This window comes from Saimiri boliviensis, chromosome 6, assembly GCF_048565385.1.
Source record: "Saimiri boliviensis isolate mSaiBol1 chromosome 6, mSaiBol1.pri, whole genome shotgun sequence".
In the NCBI taxonomy this organism is placed as follows: Eukaryota; Metazoa; Chordata; class Mammalia; order Primates; family Cebidae; genus Saimiri; species Saimiri boliviensis.
In genome coordinates this window covers 80,269,086-80,281,415 of record NC_133454.1, presented here as the reverse complement: position 1 = coordinate 80,281,415, position 12,330 = coordinate 80,269,086, and the positions used below count along the sequence as shown (strand labels likewise).

Genomic DNA, 12,330 nt, shown 5'->3' with positions numbered 1-12,330 from the left:
TTCTCTCTGGCTGCCCTTAGCATTTTCTCTTTCATTTCAACCCTGGTGAATCTGACGATTATGTGCCTTGGGGTTGCTCTTCTTGAGGAATATTTTTGTGGTGTTTTCTGTATTTCCTGGATTTGAATATTGGTCTGCCTTGCTAGGTTAGGGAAGTTTTCCTGGATAATATCCTGAAGAGTATTTTCCAGCTTGGATTCATTCTCTTCATCACATTCAGGTACACCTATCAGACGTAGATTAGGTCTTTTCACATAGTCCCACATTTCTTGAAGATTTTGTTCATTCCTTTTTGTGCTTTTTTCTCTGTTCTTGCCTTCTCTTTTTATTTCATTGAGTTGATCTTCGACCTCTGATATCCTTTCTTCTGCTTGGTCAATTCGGCTGTTGAAGCTTGTGCATGCTTCACGAAGTTCTCGTGTTGCGTTTTTCAGCTCCATCAATTCACTTATACTCCTCTCTATGCTGTCCATTCTCGTCAGCAGTTCGTCCAATCTTTTTTCAAGGTTCCTATTTTCTTTGCGATGAGTTAGAACATGTTCTTTTAGCTCATTGTAGTTTCTTACTACCCACCTTCTGAAGTCTGATTCTGTCATTTCATCACCCTCCTTCTCCATCCGGTCTGGTTCCCTTGCTGGTGAGGAGTTGTGCTCCCTTTTAGGAGGAGAGGTGTTCTGGTTTCAGGAGTTTTCATCCTTTTTGCGCTGGTTTCTTCCCATTTTTGTGGGTTTATCCACGTGTTGTCTGTCTCTGTCCCAGGGAGTTGGAGCTTTATGAGTTTCCGTTGCACTACTGCCTTTTTTGATTTTTCTTTCAGGTCGGACCCGCCCAGCTAGCAGCACGCCTAGCCTCTGCCTGCCCGCAGGGGCTTTGCTGAGCTGCTGTGGGCTCCGCCCAGCTGCCCTGAGCTCTTCCCTGTAGTCCTTTTTATATGGGCGTAGTTAGAACTGTCTCGGCAATGGTGGCCCCGCCTCTGTTATGGTGGACTCTCTCTGTTGTGGCAGGTTGCCTCGGCAACGGCGGGTTGCCTCGGCAACAGCAGCCTGCCTCCGTAGTGGTGGAGAGTCTCAGTAATGGCGGAAGCCCCTCCCCCATGGAGCCGGACCGTCCCGGTTCAGCTGTGCTTGGTTTGGAGGGCTCAACCCAGAGGGTTTCCAATTACTGTTTTTGTTTTGGTTGTTGTTGGGGGTGGAGGGGTGGGACCAACCGAGCCTGATCACCTGGCTCCCTGACTCAGAGTCTTTTCTTTTAAGTTGAATGACCCCGCGTTCCGGTCGCTTGCTGAAAAGGCGCCGGGATCTCCCGTGCTGCGACTCACGGAGTCGGCTCGAACCGCGGCGCCGGCTCCTGGCGGATTTTTTGCCTAGGAATCTCCTGGCCTGGCTCGCTATTTCAGATGAATGGGCTATTCTGCCGTCTCAAGGCTCTGTTCGCCAGCTAAGAGGGCTCCCAGACCAGTGGCTTTTGTACGGAGAACCGCAGCAACAGGGAGTGGTCACAGCAGCCGCGCGGGCGGAATCAGCCCCGCGGGGGCCAAAACAGCCGCACCGGCTGGGACTGCGACGCTGGCGACCCCTCTGCCTGGGTATCTCCTGGTCTGTGGGCAATAAGAGTTCGTCTGGAAATGCGGCGTCCACTCACCCTCTGCACTTTCACTGGGAGCTGAAGTCCTGCGCTGTTCTTAGGCGGCCATCTTCCCAGCATTCCTGTTCTTTCTTTTTATAAACACGCATGTCTTCGATACGCAAAACATGACTTATTTTATTGTTTTAATTGTATTTCTTGACCTTTCCAAATGTTTATGAAACATTTGTATTTCTACTTTTTAAAATTCTGTAATTATGACCTTTGCCCACTTGTAAGCTTGGTAGTTTATTAATTTATATGAACTCTTCACATATGAAGAATATTTTATTTGCTATTTTGGCTGACTGGAAAACTTGAACATCTTTTGACCACAAGCACATGTCTACTGGACAAAATAAAGCAAACCTTTGTCTAAAAGAATAGCTGAATCCACAGGAAAAGAAATTGAAATACCCAGATACAAGAAAAGAAAAGAGAACTGAAACCAAGCTGACCCTGCAGCTTCCTTAGGGATGAGTGTCAGCCTCAGTTATCTGGGGGCTGAGCTTTCACACTTGCCTGTGATCTTAGAGAAGGCCTGGAACACCTGTGGCAGAGAGGTAACACAGATTCCCACAGAAAGTTAAGGCCTTCCAAGGACAATATCTTCAGATGGAATTTGGATAAGGAAAAAATAATAATCACCAACCATCAGAGAAATAAGGGAATTTGTTTCACCCTGGGCTCTTGTAGTTTTTTCTCCCTCAGAGGAAAAGTGTGTGGTCACAAAGAGACAGCAGTGATGATGCAATATGCAGAGGATTTGAAAAGAACAGCAAGATGGTACCCCTAAGACATGTTAGAAATAAGCAGAAAAGCACTCTGGAGAGACCGACTCTGTACCCAGACACATAGGATTCATCTAATAAAGCCTCACTGAAGATGAATTCACAATTTAAAATTATAAAATACACAAGAAAACAATTCATCACGAACAAAAATCATCAGGTATATCAAACAATTGGATTATATCTTAACCTCAGAAAGTAAAATGATCTGGTAATTTTTAAATTATACTTTAAGTTCTGGGGTACATGTGCAGAACGTGCAGGTTTGCTGCATAGGTATACACGTGCCATCGTGGTTTGCTGCATCCATCACCCCGTCATCTACATTAGGTATGTCTCCTAATTCTATCCCTCCCCTATCCCCCCGCCCCCTGCTACCTCTCCCTTAGCTCCCCAACTCCCAACAGGCCCTGGTGTGTGATGTTCCCCTCCCATGGATGTTCCTTGTGTCCATGTGTTCTCATTCTTCAACACCCACTTAGGAGAGATAACATGTGATATTTGGTTTTCTGTTCTTGTGTCAGTTTGCTCAGAATGATGGTTTCTGGCTTTATCCATGTCCCTGCAAAGGACATGAACTCATCCTTTTTTATGGCTGCATAGTATTCCATGGTGTATATGTGTGACATTTTCTTTATCCAGTCTATCATTGATTGGCATTTGGATTGGTTCCAAGTCTTTGCTGTGATAAACAGTGCCACAATAAACATATGTGCATGTGTCTTTATAGTAGAATGATTTATAATCCTTTAAAGGTAAGCTTAAAATTGTTAGAGGTGGCTGGGTACAGTGGCTCACGTCTGTAATCCTAACACTTTGGGAGGCCAAGGTGAAAAAAATTGCTTGAGGCCAGGAGTTTGAGACCAGCCTAGGCAACAAAGTGAGACCCTACCTCTACAAAAAATAAAAATCAAAAACAATTAGTTGGATGTGGTGGTGGGCACCTATACTTCTAGCTTCTTAGGAGGCTTAGGTGGGAGGATTGCTTGAGCCCAGGAAGTCAAGGCTGCAGTGAGCTGTGATTGTGCCACTGCACTTCTTCCTGGGTAACAGAGTGAGACCCTGTTTCTAACAACAGCAAAAATTATTGGAGACATAAAAGAATGGATCAAAAATAGAGTGAAAGAATACAGTTATCAAAGAAGAATAAAATAGAGCTTTTCAAAATGAGGAATAAAGTCATGGAAATTAAAAACTCATGAGATGAGGTGTGGTAGTTACTATATTTGAGGCTATTCTTCATCATTCCAGATCTTCTTCTTCTGGACACATTTACCCATCTCCTTGAAGTCACAAGGCAAGGCCATGGGACTTGCTTTGGTGAACAAAATGTGAGTAGAAGGATGTGTCACATCTGAGCCTAAGCCTTTAAAAGCTAGTATGCAATCTGCCGTGTTTCTTCCTCCTAACATGATAACCATCATTGCTCCAGAATACTAGAAGGCCCATTAGGCTGAGTCCTGAGTGAGGAAACACAGAGCCGAGCATGCTGCAGATGCAGAAGTAGATGGGCATGTGGCATAAGCAAATCAAATCTTCCTTGTTTCAGCCACTAATACTTTGGAGTTGCTTATTATTACTATGCTAGTAAGCTAGTATAACCTAGCTTATCTTTTTTGATTGTAACATTTAAATCAAATTGGGCACAGTTGAAAAATTAGCTAATTTGAAGATAGGTTTAAGAAAGTTACCCAACATACAGTTCAGAGAAATAAATTGATTAAAATTATGAAAGAAGCATGGAGATGTGGAATATAGGATATAGAATGAGAAAGTACCAAATACATTTATTAGGCCATCCTTAGGGAGAAAATCAAGGAGAGAAAATATTCTAAGAAAGAATGGCTGAGGATTTTCCAGAACTAAGGAAAGTCGTCAGTCATTGGATTCAGAAAACATAGTGAATTCCAAACAGGAAAAATAAAAATACACCAAAGAGAAACTGTGGAACAGTAAAGACAAAGGGAAGATCTTAAAAGTCATCAAAGAGAGCAGATTATTTACAAAAGAATGACATCTCTCAATGGCAGTAATAGAAGAAGGCAATGGAATAATCTCTTAAAAGAACCAGGAGAAAATAACTGTCAGCCAAAGAGAACACAAATGGCTAAACTACCATGCAAGATCGAGGGCTTGGTAAAGACCATTTGGAGACAATAGAGAAAGTTTACCTCTCGTAGACCATTGCTGAAAGAACAACTAGAGGATTTACCTAAGGAAGAATGAAATCAAACTCAAACACATGCTTGCAAATGTTTGTTGCAGCACTGTTCACAATAGCAAAGACATGGAATCAACCCAAATCCCCATCAATGACAAAGTGGATAAAGAAAATGTGGTACATACACACCATGGAACACTATGCAGCCATAAAAAAGAATCAGATCACCTCTTTTTCAGGGACACAGATGGAGCTGGAGGCATTTATCCTTAGCAAACTAACACAGGAACAGAAAACCTAATCTGCATATTCTCACTAATAAGTGGGAGCTAAACATTGAGTACATACAGCCACAAAGATAGGAACAACAGGTACCAGGGCCCAGTTGAGGGTGGAAAGTAGGAGGAGGGAGAGGAGCAGAAAAAATAAATACTGTCTACGAGGCTTAGTACCTGGGTGACAAAACAATCTGTACAACAAATCCTCATGACAAGTTTACGTACACCTGCATGTGTACTCCTGAACCTAAATAAAAGTTAAAAAAAAAAAAAAATGAGCCCAGAAGAAAGGAGCAGGATATAAGGAATAGTGAACAAAGACGTTTGTAAATGTGAATAAACCTAATTAAGCACTCTGTAGAAACCAACAAACATAATAATTTGAGAATACAAAAGCAAGGTGAAATAAAAATATTGGAAAGCAATATAATGAAGACGGAGAGTTACTGTTTTAAGGTTTATTCAAGAAAAGAATAGAGATCTTGTTTAATTTTAAATTTAAAGTCAATATGTTCAAAAGTTAAGAGGACACGCTAAAGGTTAAAAATAGAACGTGTAATTTCCAAATAAATGTGTAGGGTGAGAGGAGGGGTAGAAAAAGTCAATGAATAAAACAAAATAAGTAGAAAAATATATAATTACATGGTAGAAATAGATACAAATATATTAATCACAAGAAATATAGCATAAACCTATTGGTTAGTAGAAAACCTCAGATTAAATTATGAAATAAAACAGGCCACGTGTAATAGCTCATGCCATAATTCCAGCACTTTGGGAGGCCAAGGCAGGCAGATCACTTGAAATCCAGGAGTTGGAGAACAGCCTGGCCAACATGGCAAAACTCTGTTTCTACTAAAAATACAGGCATGGTGGCACACATCTGTAATCCCCAAAACTTGGGAGGCTGAGGCACGAGAATCACTTGAACTCAGGAGCCAGAGGTTGTGCCACTAGCCAAGATTGTGCCATGATACTCCAGCCTGGGTGACAGAGCGAGACTCTGTCTCAATAATAATAATGAAAAAAACATACAGCTATGTGCTTCAAGAGACGTAGCAAAAATATATGGATATATAAGAAGAGAGAGAGATGCAGACTAGATAATATTGGTCAAACTGAATCAAACTGAATTGAGCTAGCAAACACCTTTCTCTGCACATACGCAAGGGTTTCCTGGTGGCGGTATTATCCCGGTATGAAGCTAAATGTATTACATGAGTTTTATCACTTAAAGTATATAGTAAGGAGAAGAAAATGCTGGGGTGGTAGCTTCCTTTGCTCTGAGTCATTTGGTAAGTAACATATTAAAACTACTTCTGTCGGCAAGTTTTCATTATTTACTGGCACCACACCTTCCTTGCTCATAGTTTCTCTGATTGTACATCCTTGAACAAGCATGAAGTGACCCAATAAGTCTTGGTAATGCTGAGTAGTTTTCATACACCATCTAGGGTATTATGCTGAGTGTGCTTAGTGGGGTCAGATAAGAGGTCCAGGACTGGGGCTTCCTATAGTGAGCAGTGGAGTTAGGATAAGGGTTTTGTGCAAAAAAAAAAAAAAAAAAAAAAAAAAAAAAAAACCACCACTCTGCAGCCCCATCTCAGAGGGTGAAATGCCAAACTCAGTGTCCCCAGTACCCAGGCCCTCGGGCTATCCCTTGAGGACTAGTTCTGACCCATGGATACCATAGCTTAGTTTCTGTTTCCTGCTGGTGCCTAGTCTGAAACTTACCTGCGTTCTCTTCTCCGTTCTCTCCTGCTGCAGAAGATGGGGTCCCTCGCACAGCACGGTCCATGTCCCTCACACTGGGAAAGGTATGTATGTCCAAGAAATAACACAGCTCCCAGAAGGAGTACCACAGAAGTTTCCATAGTCACCAAAGCAATGGTTCATTCTGGGATCCATGGATGCCAGAGAACCTCTGAACATGGTTTCTATTTGGCTTCCCACACTCTCAAGTTTAGCCTCTGACATCTTCCCTTTCCTGCTCATGGTTTCCCTAAGTATATATACATCCCTTAAATGAATATGAAATGATCATAAGCCTTAATATTGCTACAGGCAGCTTTAATACACTCTCTAGGGTGTTATACAGAGACTGTGGGTTCACTTCCATTCTGTATCTCCAAGATCTGATAGGCTAAAATAGAACAGATTGAGTGTTCACTCACCACAAACAGAAAATTTGGGCCAACTTTAGCCACTCTCTCCACACCAATTCCATCATTGCTACTGCAAAACCAAAATATCCAGTTAATGCCATTATCGCATTAGAAATGAGTAGGCTTTTTCCAAGCCCTTCTGAACTACCACTATTGCTGCCTCCAAGATGGTGATCCTGGTCACTTCTCTTTCCACAGAATATGCCTCGCCGGAGGGTCAGTGTTGCTGTGGTTCCCAAGTTTAATGCCCTGAATCTGCCTGGCCAAACTCCCAGCTCATCACCCATGCCCTCCTTACCAGCCTTGGTAAGTATGATGATGCCTGCCTTCCAGCACAGGGTAGTAGAATAAGCCGTTCCTTCATACTTACTCTTAAGAGGATGGCCAAAGGCAGAGCAGGGTCAACAAGGAGAGGAAATTTCCAATGTAGAATCTGAGTGATAGGCTCAAAACCTCAATATAGACCAGGGTGCATGTACTCTGCTACTCTGGGAAGTCGCAGTGCCCTTGAGCATGGTGTTGGCACTCAGCGTTCTTTGCAAACAATAACTCTTTTTGTGCTTACACCACAATCTACCGAGGTGGTTATAATTTTTCTCTACTCTACAGTGGGCTTAAGTATCTGATGTTTGTAACATGTGATGGGTGGTAGAACAGCTTTGAACCCTAGGTTCTCTGATTCTGGAGCCTGAGTTCTTCAATCCGTTGTTATCCTGCCTCAGTTCATTGCAGCATTGTTCATAACAATGGGAAACAACCCCATTTCACTAAGAGATTGGTCAAGCAAATGGATATCCCTATAAGGGGTTTCTGTAGAACTGTTGTCCATAATATATTACGAATCAAAAGCAAGTAAAATAGGATGTACAAAACCTAGTGTATAAACAGTATAATTTTGTTTTGTACTTTATAAAAGAGTGTTTCTGTGTGCAGACATAGAAGTTTCTGGAAGAAGATATGTGCAACAGCTAATAATGGTCATCTCTAGGCAATGGTAAAATAGTTCATTTTTATTTTCTTCCTGATGCCTTTTTATATTTCTAGAATAAGAATGTATTCGTAATCAGGAAAAATACATTTCCATTTCTTTTAGACAACGCCAGTCTGTATATAACAAAATATTTTCTGTAATCCAGGCCGTTGTGCATCTGGCTAATTCTCTCTAAAACTTTTCTGATTCTTTCTTCAGTGGTTTCTCTGTTCCCTGTCTATGACTAGCACTACCTTCTAAGGAAACAATCTGATTTACATGGAAATTCAAGTTCTGTTCTATGTAATGCCAATGGGTAGTATTCACTGCTTCCTGCCTCAAGCATTTCAATCATCTAAGAAATCAACCTAAATTCCCAAATTACTCACTAAAATAAAGCAACCTGAAAAAAAAAAAAAAGTTTAAGGATATTGGAGAGGGCCAGTTAGTGTGTTTTAGCACATCTATTTCCCATACTTTGCCTAAAAGCATAAATGTGTTTTCCAAATATATATTCCTTTACACTAGGGGCTGGCAGTCAGGGACCTAGATTAAAAACCACATAGGCTACTTTTAAAACATTTTCCCCCCAGGCCCCACACCAAGATTCTGGAGTGGATCAGTATTTTTTTAAAAGCCTCCCCCAGGTGATTCTAATGTGCAGCCAAAATTGAGAACCATTACTTAAACCAAATCCATTGCGACAACACAACATGGAAAATCCTGGGGAACAGAGATAGGCATGTCCCATCACTGTCCGTCACAGGGAGCCTGGAACCCGCATTTGTAGGAGGCCCACTGGTGTTCAGTCACAGTCGGTAAACAGGACAGAGAAAAACTGATGGCTCCTCTCCAGAGTGGAGCCTCAAGATGTAAACTCACCTCTTCCCTTAAGGAAACTTAGAAGAGGCGAAGGAAAAGGAGCAAGCTGCATGTGCCCTAGAGGAAAGGAGGACAGGGAAGGCCCAAGGGAGAGGGACAAGGCCTGGGCTCAGAGGCAGATTGGAAAATGGGGTCATGGAGGAAAGAAGAGAAGCAACAGCCCCTCTCCCAGCATCATCGGACCCAGCAGCTCTGGCTTCTTCCTTCTGTAGCTCATCCTCAATTCTCTGTCTTCTGTTTTCCATTCAGTCAGAACCACCCAGTGGGAGAGGCAACCTACCTGTCACTTCAGCACTGCCTGCACTTTTGGAAAAGTAAGTTTGTCGATTTTCCTCTTAACTTCAGGGATCTTTCAGGAAAATTTCCCCGTTTTACTTTCCTTCCTCCAATCCTCACCCTCAAAATGCAGTGGAAAGCAAATTAAGTTTTAAGGGAAATGAATGGGAGTCTGAGACCCACAAAGATTTCAGAACCTGTTTGCAAAATTCTTGAACCCGGAAGATTGCTCTGACTGAGGCCAAGTGTACCCAATCTTAGAGAGCCCAAATTGGAGCCTTCTCTGTCAGTTGGGATTCTTTGGATTACAGACAAAAGAAAGCCCCAGCTCAATGGGACTTAATAAGTCCAGAGGTTAGGCTGCTCCAGGTATGGCACAGCAGGGCTGTAGCTTAGCCTGTCTATGATTTCCTTACCTCTGGCCACATTGTATGTTAACTTCATCATCAAGATTGTAGCAAATGGCTGCTCCAGACAGGACAATACCAATAGGAAGAAAGGGACTGTTTCTTGCCATGTTTCTTTCTTAGGAATAAACCCAGAAGCCTTTCACCAGTCTTCCCTATTATCTCATTGGCAAATCTAGAAGGAAGTCCCTTTCTAAAAGAATCACTCTGGGAATGGGATTGTCATTATGGGATTCAGCTATTCCCTGGGGTTGGTGAGAGGGTCAGCTTCCCATAAAGCAAAATGACTCCATGAAGAAGAGTAAATTCCTGAACAGAATCGTGTTGCTGTTAGTAAGTGGGAAGGAAAATGCATGCTGGATTAGCAGGCAGCAGTGTCTTATTTTCTAGCATCTATGTAATCTGCAGATCTTTTCATCCTCAGCCAGAGCAAGGCAGGCTGTTTCTATGCACTCAGAGGAGTTTATAGCTTACTTTTCAAATTCTTTCATTTGCTTGCTGAGAAACATCTGGATCACACCTGCTGCCTCTAGAATTTTCCCCTTGTGTCTTTTCTCACTTGGTAGAAGATCTACCTTATTCTTCCTTCTTCCTTGCCTCAAGACAGCGTCAGTCCTTTGTTTTTCTTTGCTGCGAGAAAAGTTTTGCTACCTGTCAGGGAACGTGTATGTTGGGACCCTTTTCAGTACAGACGAGCTCCTACCTCCAGTCTCAGCCTGTTTCCTTCATCTGTTATTATGTGCAGCCACCAGCTTATCACCCAGTGATTTGTCCCCTGTTAGTCTTGAAGTTTGCCCAGGATTTCTTCACTTTGTCACCTCACCCCCGTAAGCTCGCAGGTCCTTCGTGTTATAGAGGGTCTCTTCGGGTCTCTCTCTGTCTTTTCTTGATCACTACAGGGAAATTGTCAAGAAGTGACACAACAACCACCACATGGTAGTAACTGAGTTTACAGAAACTTACCAAGTCCCTAGAGTTATAGTCTCTTATCCAGGGTGTCTGAATCTCTTCAGAAATGGTCACCTGATGCTCTTACTGAGAAGCACACTAAAATCCTCCCTGCAAACCTTCCCTATGGGTGCCCGAATCTCTGCTTCAGAGAACCCTCAACTGTAGCTTCATTCTCAGCTGTAGGCCTGCAGAGCTACTCAAGGCAGACGATCTCTTCAACAGACTCTAATCATGACAGAGCGGGGCCTGAACTCTGTAGAACTCTTGCCAGCCTAGTTGAGCACTTCTGTCCAAGGCAGTGGGGATCATGAAAACATAAGAGTTATCCTTGGTAAGAGAAACCGAGGTACAAAATTCAAGACAACAAGCAGCAGCCCTAAATTAGGAGTGTCAATGGGTGACGATCAATAGTGGCATCACCTTTCCAGGGGTTTAGAACCTGGAGAGATAGGGACAGAATGGGGATTAAGGCAAGTCAAGCCAGAGGTTTCCAGGAAGGAGGTACCTGCAACTCACTCTTAGGGATGATCAGAGAGATTGCTGTTAGCTATGCTGGGGCTGACTCACCAATTGGGAATACACCCATGTAAGAAGGGTTGCAAAGAGGGAAGGGCATCTTCAGAGGCAGAGGGGTTCAGGATGAACAACAGCTTCCCCTTCTGGATTTCTGAAAATGTTAAGTGATTTCCATTTAAAACTGTAAATATTTACTCAATTCCCAACAGGCTAACAATAGGACAATATATGAGTAAAAATGAATTCCTCTCTTCTGTCCTATACACAAAGACAGTCATTTCTAGCTGCCCCACCCATACTGTGAAAGAGAAATAATGTGCTATAGTTTAATACACATTGCTTTGGAGAGTGTTGTATTCAGTTTCATAGTAAAATGATTTTGTCTTTCCTAAGCATACAGTGATGAAGCAGGAAAGGCGCTGGCTAAGCAAAGGATAAGCAGATTAAATAGCCTGTGGCAAGCTCACAGGAAAATACACCGCTCCATGAGATTTCAAAGAATGCTGAGCCTCGTTCTTGAAGGTTATTCCGTAATGAACTGCTCTTCACTCAACAAGGGCCTAGGAACCTGTAGACTTAAACATATGGGTGGAGAGTTATATTTAAATTTAGCCTCAAAGATGAAGGAAAAACAAAAAGAGCAGTACTGCAAGTCGAAATAGCTACATAATTGTAGTCTTTTGTTCTTTCATTCCTTCAACAATTAATCATCAAGAGCCAGGCACATAGAATGTACTCAAGGAGCACACAGTCTAGCAGGGCAGATGGGAAGCAGCCTATAGAATACAACATGATGAGTGGCATCGTAGGAAAGTGTAGGTTGCTAAGGGAATGACACAGCAGAAAATGAGCACCTAACCCAATTTTGGTGTAAGGTTGAGGGAAGTTGGGAAGAGAGGTGGGGGAAGAGGAAGATTAGAAAATGATTCCCCTTGGCCAGACAGTGGCTCACGCCTGTAATCCTAGAAGTTTGGGAGGCCAAGGCAAGCGGATCACTTGAGCTCAAGAGTTTGAGACCAGCCTAGGCAACATGGTGAAACCCCATCTCTACAAAAAAAAAATGTAAAAATTAGCCAGGCGTGGTGGTGTGCACCTGTAGCCCCAGCTACTTGGGAGGCTGAGGAGGGAGGATGGCTAGAGCCCAGGAGGCAGAAGTTTCAGTGAGCTGAGATTGCACCACTGCATTGCAGCCTGGAGCCTGGGCGACGGAGCCAGACCCTGTCTCAAAAAACAGTTTCCCTATAGGAACTGATTTCTAAAGTAAAAATCTAAAGGTTACATAATTATCTAGGTGAACAGGAGGTTAACAA

The 12,330-nt window shown here is 42.7% G+C and overlaps 1 protein-coding gene across 6 annotated transcripts in view; it reads left to right on the top strand.

Annotated features, from left to right (window-relative positions):
- IRAG1 (inositol 1,4,5-triphosphate receptor associated 1) overlaps positions 1–12,330 on the top strand; it is a 129,269-nt gene that overhangs the window by 101,477 nt on the left and 15,462 nt on the right. For all 6 annotated transcript variants that reach the window (XM_010343350.3, XM_010343292.3, XM_074401089.1 and 3 more), the window contains 3 exons: positions 6,621–6,670; positions 7,217–7,324; positions 9,120–9,184. In XM_010343350.3, coding sequence (XP_010341652.3) covers positions 6,621–6,670; positions 7,217–7,324; positions 9,120–9,184 — 223 coding nt within the window. The remainder of the gene's footprint in view (positions 1–6,620; positions 6,671–7,216; positions 7,325–9,119; positions 9,185–12,330) is intronic.